Genomic DNA, 20487 nt, shown 5'->3' on the forward strand with positions numbered 1-20487 from the left:
AGATTTTTGTTGTGTTAAGGTATGAAGTGTTATGTTACCAAGGTGGATAGATAGAGTTAATATACAGATTGATCATGATCTAACTGAGTGGCGGAATAGGCTGGAGGGGCTGAATGGCCTGCTCCAATGTTCCATCAGAGAAATTAAATGTTTTAGGGTTTCTTGCCTCCACTGCTGTACTTGGAAGTTTATCCTGCATGTTGTTCACAATTTGCCTTCCATCGGTTTGTATGTGTGACTCCTTACTCTACTATAGTGAGTAACCTTTCATACACCATCTTATTATTTAATATATTCCTGTAAGTGGGTTGCCCTTTTGAGGCTGAATAACACACAGTTGTCCAGTCTTTCCTCCAAACTGAGACCTCTGGCACTTGGAATCAACTCCTGGCCATTCTTAGCAATGTCTACAGAGTTTACCTCGGTGATGAAAACTACACAAAAGACACTTCCTGACTCGTGCATTGAACCATGTCAGCATGACATTATTATATATGCTGTCTACTGTGTTGGTTAAGTAGCTCAGCATACTATTTGTTTTGTCAATTGCTCCTCTACAGTGACCACAACATGTTCAAGTCAAGACTAATACCCTTGAGATCTCTTTTACCTTCACTGTTAGCTATTTCAATGACAACAACAACTTGTCTTTATATAGCGCCTTCGACATGGTAAAACAGCGCAAGGTGCTTCACAGGAGCATTATCAAATGAAATTTGACACCAAGCCGTATAAGGAGATATTAGATCAGGTGACCAAAAGTTAGGTAAAGAGGTAGGTTTTAAGGAGCGTCTTAAAGCGGGAAAGAGAGGCGGTGAGGTTTAGAGAGGGATTTCCAGGGCCCACGCAGCTGAAGGCATGCTGCCAATAGTGGAGCGATTAAAATCAGGGGTGCACAAGAGGCCAGAATTGGAGGAGTGCAGAGATCTCTGAGGGTTGTAGAGCTGGAGGATGGTAAAGAGATAAGGAGGCCATGGAAGGATTTGAACACAAGGATGACAATTTTAAAATTGAGGAGTTGCTGGGCTAGGAGCCAATTTAGGTCAGCGAGCAGAGTTCAGCACCATCATGAAGAGGGCATACTTTTTCTCCCATGTGTACACATTACACTTCTCCATATTGAATTTATTCTGCCACTGGCTGTCTTCCATCTACATTTATCTCAACTGGAGATTCTTTTCTCTCCTAATGCTTCACCACTTCTGCATTAAATTCTTGAGGCAGCCCTTTCTAAATTGCCCTCCGCTGCCAGATTTCCAACTCTCGTATCCATGAGCTGCTTATAAGGAGTGTTTATCATGTTGGCAGCTTGCTGGATGAATAGTCCAGAATTTGCTGCCAGATAATGGTGACTTCAGTGGCATTTGCCATTATTAATGTGTGAATCAGCCAGCAACCTTTGGCAAGGGAGAGGTATCTTGGTGAGTTGAGAATCACCTCAAGTTGCTGGACAATTTATACTGCTCTGCCGTTAGCCTCGTGAAAATGACATCTAATCCTCAACCTCCCCACGAGTTTCCTGAAATTGCTGTATTTGTGCATTATTAATCCATTAAACCTGCCACAGAAACTTAGGCCTGGTACTTAAATAGTGTAAGGACCCTTTTAATGAAAAGATTTATTTTCCTGCAATGCCACACAACCTCTCTAGCCCTGAAAGAAAACAGGTAATAAATTGTTTGAGATTTTTTAAATTTAAATTTTTTACAAGCTTTTTTTCCTTTTCCTTTGTCTCTTTTTTTCTTTCTCTTAATCCAATTTTTCTTTCCCTCTCTTTATTTCTCTTTAGCTGATTTGACTTTCATCTGATTTCCTTCTCTGACATTCCTTTATTTCTTTCTTAATCCTAAATCACCTTGCTTAAGGAAATAGATTGTTGATCCTGTCATTCACTGCGGTCCCAGATGCCTGATGGGATCTACCCCAGAATACTGAGGGAGGCAAGGGAAGAAATTGCTGGGGCCTTGACAGAAATCTTTATATCCTCATTGGCTACAGGTGAGGTCCCAGAGGACTGGAGAATAGCCAATGGTGTTCCTTTGTTTAAGAAGGGTAGCAAGGATAATCCAGGAAATTATAGGTCGGTGAGCCTTACGTCAGTGGTAGGGAAATTATTAGAGAGGATTCTTCGGGACAGGATTTACTCCCATTTGGAAACAAATGAACTTATTAGCGAGAGGCAGCATGGTTTTGTGAAGGGGAGGTCGTGTCTCACTAACTTAATCGAGTTTTTTGAGGAAGTGACGAAGATGATTGATGAAGGAAGGGCAGTGGATGTTGTCTATATGCACTTCAGTAAAGCCTTTGACAAGGTCCCTCATGGCAGACTGGTACAAAAGGTGAAGTCACACGGGATCAGAGGTGAGCTGGCAAGATGGATACAGAACTGGCTCGGTCATAGAAGACAGAGGGTAGCTTTTCTGAATGGAGGGCTGTGACTAGTGGTGTTGCGCAGGGATCAGTGCTGGGACCTTTGCTCTTTGTAGTATATATAAATGATTTGGAGGAAAATCTAGTTGGTCTGATTAGTACGACACAAAGGTTGGTGGAGTTGCGGATAGTGATGAGGATTGTCAGAGGATACAGCAGGATATAGATCGGTTGGAGACTTGGGCGGAGAAATGGCAGATGGAGTTTAATCCAGACAAATGTGAGGTAATGCATTTTGGAAGATCTAATACAGGTGGGAAGTATACAGTAAATGGCAGAACCCTTAGGAGTATTGACAGGCAGAGAGATCTGGGCGTACAGGTCCACAGGTCACTGAAAGTGTCAACACAGGTGGATAAGGTAGTCAAGAAGGCATATGGCATGCTTGCCTTCATTGGTCGGGGCATAGAGTATAAAAATTGGCAAATCATGCTGCAGCTGTACAGAACCTTAGTTAGGCCACACTTACAATATTGCGTGCAATTCTGGTCACCACACTACCAGAAGGACGTGGAGGCTTTGGAGAGGGTACAGAAGAGGTTTACCAGGATGTTGCCTGGTCTGGAGGGCATTAGCTATGAGGAGAGGTTGGATAAACTCAGATTGTTTTCACTGAAACGACGGAGGTGGAGGGGCGACATGATAGAGGTTTACAAAGTTATGAGTGGCATGGACAGAGTGGATAGTCAGAAGCTTTTTCCCAGGGTGGAAGAGTCAGTTACTAGGGGACATAGGTTTAAGGTGTGAGGGGCAAATTTTAGAGGGGATGTGCGAGGCAAGTTCTTTACACAGAGAGTGGTGAGTGCCTGGAACTTGCTGCTGGGGGAGGTGGTGGAAGCAGGTACGATAGCGACGTTTGAGAGGCATCTTGACAAATACATGAATAGGATGGGAATAGAGGGATACAGTCCCCAGAAGTAGAGAAGGTTTTAGTTTAGACAGGCATCAAGATCGGCGCAAGCTTGGAGGGCCGAACGGCCTGTTCCTGTGCTGTGCTGTTCTTTGTTCTTTCTTTGTTCTATGCCCTGTTGCCTTCGTCACGCCATTATCAGCTCATACACCCAGCAAGCTACAGCGCAAAAATATGTTGAGCTAACGGGTGAAGGGAAAAGTCTAACCTATGGGGCATGGAGCAAGATGACCCAGTCCAGCAAGGTCTGGGCTGATGCTAATGAGACCTAGACAGGAAAGTGGCTTGAGGCCTTCACACCAACTTCAGTGTTGGTGCATAAGACCAAGAACTGGAGAGGAGGAGGGGCGAGAACGGGAACTGGAGGGAGAGGAACCAACTGGAGAGAGAGGAACCAACTGGAGAGTTCAGTTTAAGCAGGAGAGTGTAACTGGGCAGGAGCAGAGAGGGATCTACAGTACCATCCACCGCAACGACTTGGTGGATCATACAGCACAGAAGGAGGCAATTCAGTCCATTGTGCACTCTTTGGAAGAGATCTCCAATTAGTCTCACATTCCCCATAGCCCTGCACATTTCTCCTTTTCAAGTATTAATCCAATTGCCTTTTGAAAGTTATTATTAAACCTGCTTCCACTGGCCTTTCAGGCAGCGCATTCCAGATTACAACCGCTCGCAACGTGACCTCAACCACTTACAACCCCCTCAAGCAGCGACCTACATTTCTAGTCTTATAAGTGAAGATATAACTTTTGTTTTCTGTCGTTGGGCTGACATTGGAAACATGATATCCTGAGTTTGCAGCCTGCCAATGCAACAGAGACAAAAGATTGACAAATGGTTGATCTGTTTTAAGCAGGTGTCTGAAATATCCCTGTTGTAAGATGTTTCAAGCCTGCCCTATTGTTTAAAATCAGGACATAGTTTCTCACTGTTGGAATCTAAGCAGCTTAAAGATTTGCGTTGTAATATTATAGGTTTTTTTTGATGTAGTATCTTTTTCCAAATGGGTTTATCTCTGACCAATGGGTTAGCTACAGAATGTGAAGCACTCAGGAACTTGTCTTAAGTATGGACACAGCCCTATTGTTACAGATTCTTATTAAAAGATCGTTACCAAGAGTGACTTGAAGGCCCTTCTAGTGCATCTTGAAAGAACAAATCCCTTCCTGACAGCAGCCAGCTAGTTTTAAAATTATTCCAATGCCTTTTTCTCTTTTGTCCCTACTAAACCCCAAGCCGGAAATCTCTTGTATGTATTAATCAACGTCTATGTGCCCAGAAAAATTTCCTAACCTCAGGCCAGAATTTGCCTTTTTACTAATTTGAACGTGTAACCTTGTCCTGCTTTTCAATAGGTTTGCACACAGTAATATTTGTTTATGATCTTAGTGCAGTTGCAAAGTTTCAGCAGTTTTTCTTGGGCTGGTTGAGAATTAATCCTAACTCAGCCTTGCTCCACAATGTTCTTCTTTTGTGGCTGCTTATGTATTACTTTTTTAAAAATGTATTTACAGAATGTGGGTGTCACTGGTAAACCTAGCATTTTTTTGCCCATCCCTAATTGCCCTTGCGGCGGTATTGGTGAGCCACCTTCTTGGATACAACTGAGTGTCTTGCTAGGCCATTTCAAAGGATAGTTAAGAGTCAACCACATTGCTGTGGGTCTGGAGTCACATAGAGGCCAGACCAAGTAAGGAGGGCAGACTTCCTTCCCTAAAGGACATTATTGAACGAGATGGGTTTTCATGGCAATCTAGTCACCATTACTGACACTATTTTTTTATTCCTGATTTATTTAATAACTGAATGTAAATCCCCCAACAGCCGTTGTGAGATTTAAACGCATATCTTCAAATCATTAAATTCGACATCAGGATTACCAGTCCAGTAACATAACCACTATACTAATGTTTCCCTCTATCTGCTGTGCAGTTTTGGAGTAAGTCCTGCAGTGAAATTGCTGATTTTTTTACTTAGCTGTTTATCCGTGACTGGATATTCCTGTTGGTATGACTCTGAGTATCCACAACATTCCTTTCTCTCTGCTATTTTAATGCAGACATTAGCTAATCTGTTTGAAATAGGTTACCATTTCTGCTAAAGTACAATAGTGTGACACATATGTTCACTAATATTGAAAGCAGTCACCTTTAGGCTTATGTGGTTTACACATTTGCCTCTCCTGATTTTCAGATGCACCATTAAACCAAGGCCCTGTCTGCCCTATCAGGTGGATGTAAAAACTTCCAAGGCCACTGTTTCAAAGAAGAGCAGGGTGTCCTCAGGCGATATATACCCCTCGACCAACATCAGTAAAAAAAAAATTACCTTGTCATTATCATGTTGTGGTTTGTCAGATCTTGCTGTGTGCAAATTAGCTGCTGCATTTCCTATATGACAACAGCGACTAGACTTCAAAAAATACTTCATGGGCTGTAAAGCGCTTTGGGACGTCCTTCATATATATATATATAGAAAAGCATTATAGAAATGCAAACCTTTCCTTCTTTTCATAATAGGATCATTCTGAAGTGCCAGCAGCCTTCTAGTGCCATATCATGTGACCCTGTCATGTGGCTAATCTTCAATACCTAGGCGATGAGCATCAGGTAGGGCGTCACCCATTGGGGTATGACAGCTGAGCCTTCACCCAGTCCTCACATAAAGAAAGAAAGACTTGGTGTTTCTGTAGTGCCTTTCAAACCCTCAGGAAGTCCCAAAGCACTTTACAGTCAATGAAGTACTTTTGAAGAGCTGTTGTATTGTAGGAAATGCGTTAATGACCAGATAATCTGTTTTTGTGATGTTGATTGAGGAATAAATATTGGTCAGGATAACAGGGGAAGTCCCCTGCTCTTCTTTGAAATAATGCTATGGGGCCTCAGTTTAGCATCTCATCTAAAAGACAACACCTCTGGTAGTACAGCATTCCCTCGCTACCACCAGCTCTGAATTTTGTGTTGAAGTATCTGTACTGTGACTTGAACCCCTCACTAGCTCCTAGTGGTCACTGGACAGCATTGCTTAATGGTTAGCACATTAAGGATACTTACGAATTAAATTACTGGCCGTAACGTTCTGCAGTGAGTTCACTAGATTGATTCCTGGGAGGAGGGGATTGTCCTATGAGGAGAGGTTGAGTAGAATAGGCCTATATTCTCTGAAGTTTTGAAGAATGAGAGTTGATCTCATAGAAATGTATAAGATTATGAGAAGGTTTGTACAGGGTAGATCCTGAGAGGCACTAGACAATTAGCTGTATCAAACCGCTAAAAAAACTTGAGTAAGAATAAAAATGGACACCCAGCATCAGGCTAGGCACTGAAAATGACTAAGGCACACCCTGCCCAGTCAACCCTACAAAGTCCTCCTAACTAATATCTGGGGTCTTGTGCCAAAATTGGGAGAGCTGTCCCACAGACCAGTCTAACAACAGTCTGACATAGTCATTATCACCAAATTATACCTTACAGCCAATGGCCCAGATTCCTCCATCACCATCCCCGGGTATGTCCTGTCCGACTGGCAGGACAGACCCACCAGATGTGACAGTACAGTGGTATACAGTCGGGAGGGAGTGGCCCTAGGAGTCCTCAGATATTGACTCCGGACCTTATGAAGTCTCATGGCATCAGGTCAAATATGGACAAGGAAACCTCCTGCCCCACCTCGGCTGATGAATCAATACTCCTCCATTTTGAACACTGCTTGGAAGAAGCACTGAGGGTAGCAAGGGCACAGAATGTACTCTGGGTGGGGGACTTCAATGTCTATCACCAAAAGTGGCTTGGTGGCATCACTACTGACCAAGATGGTCAAGTCTTGAAGGACATATCCGTCAGACTGGGCCTGCAACAGGTGGTGAGAGAACCAACAAGAGGGAATAGCCTACTTGAGCTCGTCTTCACTAATCTACCTGTTACAGATGCATCGGTCCATGTCAGTATTGGTAGGAGTGATCACCACATAGTCTTTGTGGAGACGATGTCCTGTCTTCACACTGAAGACACCCTCCAGCGTGTTGTGTGGTATTACCACCAAGCTAAATGGGATAGATTCAGAACAGATCCAGCAGCTCAAAACAGGGCATCCAAGAGGCACTGTGGGCCATCAGCAACAGAATTATATTCATCCAAGAGGCACTGTGGGCCATCAGCAGCAGATTTGTATTCAACCACAATCTGTAACCTCATGGCTTGGCATATCCCTCACTCTACCATTACCATCAAGCCAGGGGATCAACTCTGGTTCACTGAGGAGTGCAGGAGGGGATGCCAGGAACATCCCAGCATATCTAAAAGTGAGATACCAACCAGGTGAAGCTACAGCACAAGACTGCATGTTATAGGTAGAGCTAAGCGATCCCACATCCAACAGATCAGATCAAAGCTTTGCAGTTCTGACACATCCAGTCTTGAATGGCGGTGGACAATTAAACAACTAACCAGAGGAGGAGGCTTCACAAACATCCCCATTCTCAAAGATGGGGGAGCCCAGCACACCAGTGAAAAAGATAAGGCTGAAGTATTTGCAACTATCTTCAGCCAGAAGTGCCAAGTGGATGATCCATCTCGGCCTCATCTTGAGGTCCCCAGCATCAAAGATGCCAGTTTTCAGACAATTCAGCCAGGTGATAGCAAGAAATGGCTGAAGGCACTGGCTATAGCAAAGGCTATGAGCCCTGACAACATCCCAGCTGTAATGCTGAAGAATGGCACTCCAGAATTATCTGCGCCCCCTAGCCAAGTTGTTTCAGTACAGCTACAATACTGGCAAATACCTGATAATGTGGAAAATTGCCCACGTATATCCTGTCCACAAAAGGCAGGACAAATCCAATCCGGCCAATTACCGCCCCATCAGTCTACCCTCAATCATCAGAAAAGTGATGGAAGGTGTTGTTGACAATGCTATCAAGTGGCACTTACACAGCAATATCCTGCTCACTGATGCCCAGTTTGGGTTCCGCTAGAGCCACTCGGCTCCAGACCTCATTCCAGCCTTGGTGCAAACCTGGACAAAAGAGCTGAATTCCAGAGCTGAGGTGAGAGCGAATGCCCTTGACATAAAGGCAGCATTTGACTGAATGTGGCAGCAAGGAGCCCTAGGTTACGAACAGGTGAGAAGGGGTCTAGGGGTTCCCTCTCAGGCCTTTGCCTGGTTTGACCGTAACAGGGTTTAATTTGAAAACACTGTGTTTTTAGCTCCCCCTTAGTGAATCCTTGTTCACTGCTCCTATTGTAAGGCAAAGAAATCAAAAAGGTTTCTTTAGACTTAAGCATGAAAGGTGGAAGTTTATTAATCTTAAACTCTAATCCAGTTAACGACTATGAATATGTGATGCGACCATGCTAGCATGCATACGTGAAAAACACACATGCAGATAGAGATAGAAAAAGTAGAAAAGAATAAAGGGGAAAAGTTTGAGGCAATATCTGGTAGTGATTTTCTGTCCTTTGAGTTCAGTGTGGAGTCTTTGATTGCCATTAAGTCCTGCTATTCGTTGGGGCCCAGTTCACACTTCAACTTGTTTTGATGTAGGAGTCTTTCCTCTCTTGACGTTTACGTGTCTTCCGTGGGGCTTGAGAGAAAGTGAGAGGGTGAGACAGCCAGGCAAGAGACTTCCTTGTTCCAGCTTTAGTTGCAAAACTGCCTTCTGAATTCAAATTGTCCTATGGCTAGTTCAAAAAAACCTGGACCAGACAATTAGTCATGTGACCAACTGGTTTAGCCAGTCCTGGCTTTGTGGATTGTATCATCTTAGCAGGCCTTGAATGCGCTTCCTTACACCTTCAATGTCTGGTGATCAAAATCCATTTGGGTTAATTGGAGCAGGGAATAGTCCTTTGTCTCCACAAGCAGCGCCTCATAGTATGCAAATATCCTTCCAGCCCAGTGTCTGATGATCTTCAAACAAGTCATTTCTTCAATCCAGCAACAGTTTAAAATCAATATTCATATGACAAAACTAATATGCCTCATTCTCGGTAGGTGGGGGTCTGCATGACACCTAGCAAAACTGAGGTCAATGAGAATCAGGGGAAAAGCTCTCTACTGTTTGGAGTCATACCTAGCACAAAGGAAGATGATTGTGGTTGTTGGAGGCCAATCATCTCAGTCCCAGGACATCACTGCAGGAGTTCCTCAGGGTAGTGTCCTAGGCCCAATCATCTTCAGCTACTTCATCAATGACCTTCCCTCCATCATAAGGTCAGAAGTGGGGATGTCAGCTGATGATTGCACTGTGTTCAGCACCATTTGCAACTCCTCAGATACTGAAGAGGTCCATCCTTGCATGCAGCAAGATCTGAACAACATTCAGGCTTGGGCTGATAAGTGGCAAGTACCATTCACACCACACAAGTGTCAGGTAATGATCATGTCCCCTTGATGTTCAACAACATTACTATTGCTGAATCACCCACAGGTCAGAGGCTGGGAATTCTGCAGTGAGTAACTCCCCTTATGACTCCCCAATGCTTGTCCACAAGGTACAAGTCAGGAGTTTGGTGGAATACTCTCCACTTGCCTGGATGGGTGCAGCTCCAACAACACTCAAGAAGCTCGACACCATCCAGGATAAGGCAACTCGCTTGACCGGAATCCCATCTACCACCTTCAACATTCACTCCCTCCTCCACTGGTGCACAGTGGCAGCAGTGTGTACCATCTACAGGATACACTGCACCAACTCGCCAAGGCGCTTCGACAGCAAAACCCGCAACCTTTATCACCTAGAAGGACAAGGGCAGCAGATGCATAGGTACACCACCGACTGCAAGTTCTCCTCCAAGCCACACACCATCCTGACTTGGAACTATATCAGCGTTCATTCACAATCGCTGGGTCAAAATCTTGGAACTCCCTCCCTAATAGCACTGTGGGTATACCTACAGCCCTTGGACTGCAGCGGTTCAAGAAGGCGGCTCAGCAGCACCTTTTCAAGGGCAATTACGGATGACTAATAATTGCTCATCTTACCAGCAACATTCACATCCCATGAATGAATGAAAAAAAAGGCTGGAGAGTAGTCTCAGGATAAAGGGTTGGCCATTTTGGACTAAGATGAGACAAAATTTCTTCACTTAGAGGGTTGTGAATCTTTGGAATTCTCTACCCCAGAGGGCTGTGAATGCTCGGTCATGAGTATATTAAAGACTGAGATTGATAGATTTTTGGACTCTAAGGGAATTAAGGAATATGGGGATTAGGTGGGAAAGTGGAAATGAAGCAGATCAGCCTGGCAGAGCAGGTTCGAGGGATCGTGGGTCCTACTCTTACTATTTCTTATGTCATAGAACTATATTCTGCACAGAGGGAGGACATTTGGCCCATCAAGTCCATGCCGGCTCTCCGTAGAGCAATCCAGTCTGTCCCACTCCCCCTTTCAATCCCTGTAGCCCTGCAAGTTTATTTCCTTTGTGCCCATCCAATTTGCTTTTGAAATCATTGATTGTCTCCGCTTCCACCAGTCTCATGGGCAGCGAGCTCCAGGCCATTATCATTTGCTGCGTAAAAAAAACGTTCTTCCTCACTTTATCCCTGCATCTCTGGCCCAAAACCTTCAATCTGTGTCCCCTAGTACTTGTACCATCAACTAATGGGAACAGTTTTCCCTTGTCTAACTTACCTAAGCCTGTTATAATCTTGTATGCCTCTATCAAATGGCCCATCAATCTCCTTTGCTTCAGGGAGAACAACCCCAGTTTTTCCAACCTAACCTTGTAACTAGCACAGGGCGGCACAGTGACGCAATGGTTAGCACCGCAGCCTCACAGCTCCAGGGACCGGGGTTCAATGTGCGGAGTTTGCAAGTTCTCCCTGTGACCGCGTGGGTTTCCGCCGGGTGCTCTGGTTTCCTCCCACCGCCAAAGACTTGCAGGTGATAGGTAAATTGGCCATTGTAAATTGCCCCTAGTGTAGGTAGGTGGTAGGGAATTTGGGATTACTGTAGGGTTGTATAAATGGGTGGTTGTTGGTCAGCACAGACTCGGTGGGCCGAAGGGCCTGTTTCAGTGCTCTATCTCTAAATAAATAATAAATAAAATTCCCCATCCCTGGAACTATTCTGGTAAATCTCCTCTGCACCCGCTCAAGGACCCTCACTTCCTTCCTAAAGTGTGGTGAACAAAACTGGACATAATACTCCAGTTGGCACATAACGAGAGCTTTATAAAGGTTCAGCATAACTTCTCTGCTTTTGTACTCTATGGTAAAGGCCTGCTTGGATCTGCAAAAAAAACCCTGACCCGAGCCTGACAGAACCACATCCGACCCGGCCCGAGTCCTTCCATTTATTCCCATGCCCGACCCAACCCGACGCGACCATCAGTTAACTTGCCTTCCGTTTTTCACTTTCTTGCTGATCTGCACAAGCTTAAATAATTGTAACAAAACCACCTTTCTAGTCCAAAATTTAAATTAACATTGGAGCAACTTACCTGTGATAGAGCGTGTCCGACCGGCCCAACCCGAGCTTGAATGCCGGACCTGGAAGTGCAACCTGACCCGACCTGAACCCAACACCTGTTGTTGGGTCCCGTCGGGTTCGGGTCGGGTAGCAGGCCTTTACTCTATGGCTCAATTTATGAAGCCCAGGATCCCATAAGCTTTGCTAACCACTCTCTCAATATATCCTGTCACATTCACAGATCGATGCACATGCACCCCAAGTCCCTTTGTTCTTGCACACTCTTTAGAACTGTATCATTAAGTCAATATTGCGTCACCCTGTCCCTTCTGCCAAAATACATCACCTCAGACTTATCTGTATTAAATTCCATCTGCCCCTTGTCTGCCCATTCTGCTAGTCTATCTATGTCCTGTTGCAGTTGATTGGAATCATTCTCAGTTTATCACTCCTCCAAGTTTGGTATCATTGGCAAATTTTGAAATTCTACTCTATTCCAAGATCCAACTCATTTGTATATATCAAAAAAGCAGTGGTCCTAGCACTGACCTTTGGGGAACACCACTGTCTACCATCCTCCAGTCTGAAAAACAACTATTTACCACGACTCACTGTCTTCTGTCCTTAAGCCAATTTTTTATCCAATTTGACACTGACCCTCCTATTCCATGAGCCTCAGTTTTGTTAACCAGCCTTTTATGTGGTACTTTATCAAACTCTTTTTAAAAATCCATCTCGACAACATCCACCACATACCCTTCATCAACCTACTCTGTTACTTCATTAAGAAATTCAATTAGACTAGTCAAGCATGAACTGCCTTTTACAAATCCATGCTGGTTATCCTTAATTAACTCAAACCTCTCCAAGTGCCTGTTGATTTTTTTCTGAATATTGTTTCTGAAACCTTACCTCCACTGATGTTAGGACTGTCCTGACACCCTTTCTTGAATAAGGGTGTCACATTTGCCACTATCTGATCCTCTGGCACCTCTCCATATCTAGGAAAGATTGGAAGATTATGGCAAGCCCTTCCACTATCTCCACCCCCCACTTCCTTTAGCAACCTGGGATGCAAGCCATCCAGACCAGGTGACTTATCTACCCTAAGCATAGCCAGCTATTCCAGTACCTCCTCCCCTCTCAATTTTTACTCTATCCTTAGCCACAACTCTCTCTACTTCTACTGATATTTTGTCAGATTCCTCTTAGTAAACACTGATACAAAGTATTCATTAAGTATATTAGCCTTGTCCTGCACCTCTAAGCATATATTACCCTCTTTGTCCTTAATAGGCTACACTCCACGTCTTACTACCTGATTACTATTGACATGCTGGTAGAAGATTCTTGGGTTCCCATTTATGTTGGCTGCCATTCTATTCTCATATTCTCCCTTTGCGAATCTTATTTTCCACTTCACCTCCCCTCTCAGTATTAGGCCTGGTTCTCACTTGAAGAATCATCTGACATGCATCATGCACCCTCTATTTTTGTTTCATCATAATCTCTATCTCCCTTGTCATCCAAGAAGCCCTGTGTTTGCATCCCCTACCTTTTGCCCTCATTGGAGTGTACCTAGTCTGTACCTGAAGCATCTCTTCCTTCAAGATGTTCCATTACAGTTTTTCCTGTCAGTCTTTGATTCCATTTTATCCTGGCTAGATCTCTTCTCATTGCATTGAAATTAGCCTTCTTCCAATCTAATCATTCTACCTTGTATCGTTCCTTGCCTTTCTGCATTACATGTCAATACCTTATGATACAATGATCACTCTAACTCAAGTGCTCCCCACAGACACTTTGTCCACTTGGCCCACCTCGTTTCCCAGCACCAAATGCCTCATTTCTTGTTGAACCAATTACATACTGATCAAGGAAGTTTTGCTGAAAACATTTCAGAAATTCCTCCCTTTACTTTTCCTTTGCTCTAAAATTATCCCAATCGATATTTGTGTAAAGTCCCCCAATATTACCACTGCATAATTCTTGCAGATCTCTGTGATTTCCCTGCAAATTTGCTTCTCTATGTCTCTCTCTCACTATTTGGAGGCTTATAGAATACCCCCAGTTAGGTGATCATCCCCTTTATGCTTCTCAAATCCAACCAAATGGATTCTGTCCTTGCCTCCTCAAGGGGCATTCCATTTACAAATTTAATGGGCAATTAATGTGCAAATTCAGTAAGTTCTTAAAAATAATGGGGAGGCCGAGGGCGAGATATTTGTGTGAAGCAAACGGTGCAGTGGTGTAAATTGACCAGCAAGTTCTGGAGATTCATAACTCATGCCGTATCTCTTCATCCCTTGAACTTGCTGGCTGATTTGATCATTAATTAGAGCCTGTGCCGTTAACACTGTTGAAGCAAGGTCCAAAACTATGAAATTTTGAATATTTCCACTGAGGTTATACGAGCACATAAAGTTCAGGGAGACACCAGAAATGAATGACAATTGGATAATGTGCTTTGACACATCTGCTTTTGTATTGCTGTTATGTTTATGTTTGTGTGTTTCTGACCCTGAATATCCAGTTGCAAATATCAAGGGGATAATTGGTTCGAAGGTTTCTTGAAACACAGCTGCGTATTTACATGTATGCAGTTAATTCACTGGAACTCTCCCAGTGTAAACAGAAGAATAATTTAGCCCTGACATTGTTCACAATAAACTCTACTCTTTCTGATATGCAAACATGAAAAATTAACAGACATGAATTGACCAGCTGGTCCATCAAGCCTGTTCCATACACCATGATGGCTGAAGCCTTGTGACTGGACACTTCCTTACATTACTTCCTGCCCTTCCCACCACCTTCCCCCGCCCTCAACCCTCCCAATCCCCAGCATGTAATCTCCTGGGAGAGACAAAAATCCATGGCCAGCAAGGAAAGAAATTCCTCTCTGACCCCCTTAGGTGATCGAAACCATTCCAGGAAATTGCACAGACCAAGTCATAGAGCACAGCAGGAGGCCATTCAGTTCATCATGCCTGCTCTTTGAAAGAGCTATCCAATTAGTCCCACTCCTCCCTGCCCTTCGCCCATAGCCCTGCAAATTTTCCTTTGCAAGTATTTATCCAATTCTTTTTTGAAAGTTACTATTGAATCTGCTTCCACTACCCTTTTATGTAGCACATTCCAGTTTACAAAAACTCACTGCGTAAAAAAAATCTCCTCATGCCACCTCTGGTTCATTTGCCAATTATCTTAAAATCTGTGTCCTCTGGTTACTGGCCCTTCTGCCACTGGAAACAGTTTCGCCTTATTTACTCTGTCACAGCCATTCATGATTTTGAACATCTCTATCAAATGTCCTCTTGACGTTCTCTGGTCTAAGGAGAACAACCACAGCTTCCCCAGTCTCTCCACATAACTGAAGTCCCTGATCCCTGGTACCATTCTAGTAAATCATCTCTGCACCCTCTCCAGGCCTTGGCATCTTTCCTGAAGTGTGGTGTTCAGAATTGAACATGAAACTCCAGCTGAGGCCAAAGTAGCATTTTAGAAAGGGTTAGCATAACGTCCTTGCTTTTGTCCTCTCTGCCTCCATTTATAAAAAGATCTCGTATGCCTTTTTAACAGCCTTCTCTTGTCCTGCCACCTTTAAAGATTTATCTATTTACATCCCCAGTACATTCCTGCACCTTCTTTATAATAGTGTCATTTTGTTTATATTGCCAATTGTACCATTTAGTGTTTTCTATAAAGCTTCTTACCTTCTATATGATTTGATTTCTACTGCAGACAGGAACCTGTCCAGCTCCCTCTCGAAGGTGCACAGAGAGTCAGCACCCACCGTACTGGCCAATGTTTTATTCTGATCATATCAGTATGGTTGAAAATAAACTCAATGCAACGTTCGAGAAATATTAATTTAAAGGGTCAAAAACATCTGTTAATTTAACGTTCAGCCCAAGGGAAAAAAACATAGCAATTAAATTACATAGAATATATAGCACAGAAACTGGCCATTCAGCCCAACTAGTCTGCGCTGGTTTTTATATTCTCTACGAGTCTCTTCCCATTCTATCTACTCATCTGAGCCTTTCAGCCTATCTTTCTGTTCCCTTCTCTCTCATATACTCGTCTAGTTTCCTTTTGAAAGCATCTAAGCTATTTCCCTCAACCATTTACTGTGGTAGTAAGTTTCACATTCTAATCACTTCGAACAAAGAAATTTCTCCTTATTTCCCTACTGGATTTATCTGTAACTATCTTTTATTTAGAGATACAGCACTGAAACAGGCCCTTCGGCCCACCGAGTCTGTGCCGACCAACAACCACCCATTTATACTAACCCTACAGTAATCCCATATTCCCTACCACCTACCTACACTAGGGGCAATTTACAATGGTCAATTTACCTATCACCTGCAAGTCTTTGGCTGTGGGAGGAAACTGGAGCACCCGGCGAAAACCCACGCGGTCACAGGGAGAACTTGCAAACTCCGCACAGGTAGAACCCAGAATCGAACCCGGGTCCCTGGAGCTGTGAGGCTGTGGTGCTAATCACTGCGCCACTGTGCCGCCCAATCACTGTGCCACTGTGCTGCCCCTAGTTTTAGATTCTCCAAGTGGAAATATTCTCTCCACATCTACCCTGTCCAACACATTCATAATTTTAAGGTCACCACAAAGTCTTCTCTTTTCTAATGAAAAGAGCTCCAACCTGTTCAATCCTTCCTGATAGCTGTACTCTCTCAGTTCCTATACCATCCTTGTCAATCATCTTTGCACTTTGTCCAGTGCCTTTACATCCCTTTTATAGTACGGAGACCAGAACTGTGCAAAGTACTCTAAGTGTGGCCTGACCAGGGTCTTGTACAAATTTAAGATAACGTCACTCCTTTTGAATTCTCTATCGCTGGAAATAAGCCCATGAGGCAGTTGAATTAATGGTGAATAACAAAATAGGAGGAATCGGAGATGAGGTTAATGCAAAGCACTGAAGAATTACTTTCAGTTCAGAGCTCAGTGCAAATTTAGCTGCTGATTACTGTCAGGGGTCACAAGTAAATCGATCGGATCATCTCAGCAGAATCTTCAATGGAGATGGGCAAACGATACTGAATTGCAGAAAAGCCTGGCCGTTAGTTCTGTGTCAGCCAACTTTAGGGATGCCAAGTGACCCATTAATGCCAGGGTTCACCATGCTGTTGAAAATCACTGATGCTTTATTACCACACAAACAAATGGTCCTCTGTGACAGGAAAACTAATGTCCTAGAAAAATAAATGCGCTCGCTGTCTCACAGCTTCAACACAAAATTACAAAGCGGAAAGAGAAATTTGTTTATTTTGTCTTTTTGCTTTATGACTTCCGAACTCAGGAAATCCAGTGTGTGTGTTTTTAATGCTGCGGAAGGGGTTGTTTGGATTGGATAAGGTGGTCAGTTTGAGGTAAGTGAGTGTGACCACTCTTGTCAGCACAATAACGTCATTACAAGTTCAGAAAGTGTATCCACATGTCTCTTGCTTGCAGGGGGTGGAGAAGGGATGCAGATATTACTTGCTGTTGTTCTGACAGCATTGTTCACATACGTTTACTGTTCAGCCCTGAATAGAATCAGACAGCACAGAAGAAAGCCATTCGTCTCATCGTGCCTGTGCTGGCTCTTTGAAAGAACTATTCAGTTAGTTCCACTCCCCTACTCTTTACCCATAGCCCTGCAATTCTCTTTCCCTTCAAGTATTTATCTAATTCCCTTTTGAAAGTTACTATTGAATCTGCTTCCACTGCCCTTTCAGGCAGCACATTCCAGATCACAACTCGCAGAGTAAGAAAATTCTCCTCATTCCCCTCTGGCTCTTTTGGCAATGATCATAAATCTGTGTCCTCTGGTTACCGACCCTCCTACCAGTGGAAACAGTTTCTCCTTATTTACTCTAATAAAATACTTAATAATTTTGAAACTTTCTATTAAGTCTCCCTTTAAACTGCTCTGTTCTAAGGAGAACAAACCCAGCTTCTCCAGTCTCTCCACATAACTGAAGTCCCTTATCTCTGGTACCATTCTAGTAAATCTCCTCTGCACCCTCTCCAAGATCTCAACACCCTCCCTACAGTGTGGTGCCCTGAATTGAGACTCAATGGCCTCAATATTTACTTGGAGCTGGGGAGAGACTGGTGAGGGGAAGGGGGAGGGACTGGGCAGGGATTTCCAGACGGGAAACCTGGAAGTGCAGGTTTCATGGATGTCCTGCAGAAATTAATTACAGGCCACCTTTTACAACAGCTTCCTGCCCGACAGCCAGCCAGATTGATAACCTGCTTCAGGCGGGAAAGCAGCCAGGGAGCAGATGCTGGATAAGTCTGATAACACAGGTTCTAAGTCCTACTTCAGTTCCCTGGCCCTGCTCCCCACCTCCAATGCCATCCTGAAAACAGCCATCCCAGCATAAACCGGATTAGAATTGAGTCCTTACTGCTCTGTATGGTTTAAGTATCACATTAGACCACACATTCACCAAGATACACGGCTGAATTTTATTAGTGTGCTGCACATCGCGGTGGCGCACTTTGATGTTGAGGGCCTTCCGACATGGAAGCACAGCTGCTGAGCCCCCATAATATTTTGCACGGTGGCTCATTTAAATGAAGGGAGCGCAGCGGCCGCCCCCAATGATGTAGAGGGGCGGCCGCTGCATCCCCGGCAATGGTGTCTGACGCCATTTTTAAAGGGCTTCAAACCCTTAGAAGCAATTTAAATGTTTAAAGGGACAGGTTCCTTTACAAATTGAAATAAAAATCTGTTCACATCTGCAATCCCCTCTCCCCCCCCCCCAATGAATAAACAGTTAATATTTTGCTCTATCCACCGCCCCCCCCCCCCCAAAAAATGAGGCAGTTGAGGCAAAGAGTATAGATGCATTTAAGGGGAAGCTGGATAGATACATGAGGGAGATTGGAATAGAAGAATATGCTGAAAGGATGAGATGAAGAGGGGTGGGAGGAGGTTCATGTGGAGCATAAACATTGGCTTAAACCAGCTGGGCCGAATGTCCTGATCCTGTGCTGTAAATACTATGTAATAGTAGTGAATCTTTAATCTGTCAGTCTCGCATTTGTTACACTTACTTTGTGAAAGAAGAGCTCAAGGGTAAATTCTCCAATTCTGCTTCAAATGCAGTCTTTATGTTGTTCAGATTGGGCGACTGGTGATTGGTCAGCATGGGATCCTGTCCACACCAGCTGTGTCTTGCATCATCAGAAAGATAAAGGCCATTGGAGGAATCGTTCTTACAGCCAGTCATAACCCTGGAGGACCAGGAGGCGATTTTGGTGTCAAGTTTAATGTGGCTAATGGAGGTGAGTCTCGCCAGATACAACCATTCATTCATGGGAAAGTGTAATGAGATAGCTGCAGATACTAGAATAGAAACAGATGAGATATCTTCTAAAATGTATTGTAAATCCGAATTTCTTATTAAAACAGAAAAAAACAGTCCCAAGGCACTTACAGAAGTGTTGTCAGGCAAAAATTGACACCGAGCCAAATAACGGTGTATGAAGGGGGAGAACGAAAAACTTGGTCATCAAGGTGGGTTTTAAGGAACATCTTATAGAATGGGACAAAGGAAGTTGAAGCTGCAAAAGAATTGGAAGAATGCAGAGATCTCGGAGGGTGGTGGTGTTGGAGGAAGTTACAGAGCGAGAGGTGAAACCATAGAGGGATTTGAACACAAGGATAAGAATTTTAAATTTGAGGCATTACTGGACTAGGAGGCAATACAGGTCATTGGACCCAGGGCTATTGGATTAACTGGACTTGGTGTGAGTTTGGATGCAGGAGGCAGAGTTTTGGATGAGCTGAAGTTTATGGGATGGGAGACCACCAAGGATTGGAATAGTCAAGTCTGGAGGTAACAAAGGCATGGATGAGCCAGGGATGGAGACCGGCAATATTATGGAGGTGGAAGTAGGCGATGTTGGTAATGGAAAATGTAGAAGCTCCGCAGGGGGATCAAATATAATGCTGAGGTTGTGAACAGCCTGGTTCAACCCAAGATAGAGGCTGGGGGAGGGATTGTATTGGTAGCAAGGCAATGGAGTTTGTGTTGGGGGGACAAATGGCTTCGATCTTCTCAATGGAAGAATTTCCATGGATCCAGGACTGGATGTCTGACAGGTGATTTAACAACACAGGCAGCAATTGAGGGGTCGAGAGAGGTGCTGGAGAGGTGGAGCTGGGTGCTATTAACATACACCTGGAACGTGATCCCATGTGTCTGATGTCATAAAGGGGCAGCATGTAGACAAGGAAGAGTTGGGGGCCAAGGATATAGATCCTTGGGAACTCCAGAGGTAACACTGCTGTCAGTATTCTGTGCACTGTCAGGTCATTTAGCCAACTACGCACTTCTCACATGGAGCCGCCTCCATTGGGAAATTGCAGGCATGCTTGCTATGATTTTTGCATTCACTTTAAATTCTACTGCACCACCAATGAGAGGTCAAGCTCCAATGCCAAGAAGGTCCAGTTGGAAAATCCACCCTTATTTGCAACAAAACAATCAATGCTTTCTTTGCAAACGGGTTCCCAGTTTTGTAACACATAGCACACGGAGGAAAATTCGTCTAAATAGTGAAAAGCTAGAAATTGTGTAGGTTCAGAGAGACTTGTGGGTTCAGGTACGCAGATCATTAAAATGTTGTGAACAGGTACAGAAAATAATCAAAAAGACTGATGGAATGCTGGTCTTTATATTTAGAGGACTAGAATATAAGAGGATAC

General features: G+C 43.9%; 1 protein-coding gene across 1 annotated transcript in view; it reads left to right on the forward strand.

Moving 5' to 3' along the window:
• pgm5 (phosphoglucomutase 5) overlaps positions 1–20487 on the forward strand; it is a 164336-nt gene that overhangs the window by 19820 nt on the left and 124029 nt on the right. The window contains exon 2 of the mRNA XM_068028940.1: positions 18899–19061. Within this exon, the coding sequence (XP_067885041.1) occupies positions 18899–19061 (163 nt within the window). The remainder of the gene's footprint in view (positions 1–18898; positions 19062–20487) is intronic.

This window comes from Heterodontus francisci, chromosome 4 (genome assembly GCF_036365525.1).
Source record: "Heterodontus francisci isolate sHetFra1 chromosome 4, sHetFra1.hap1, whole genome shotgun sequence".
NCBI lineage: Eukaryota > Metazoa > Chordata > Chondrichthyes > Heterodontiformes > Heterodontidae > Heterodontus > Heterodontus francisci.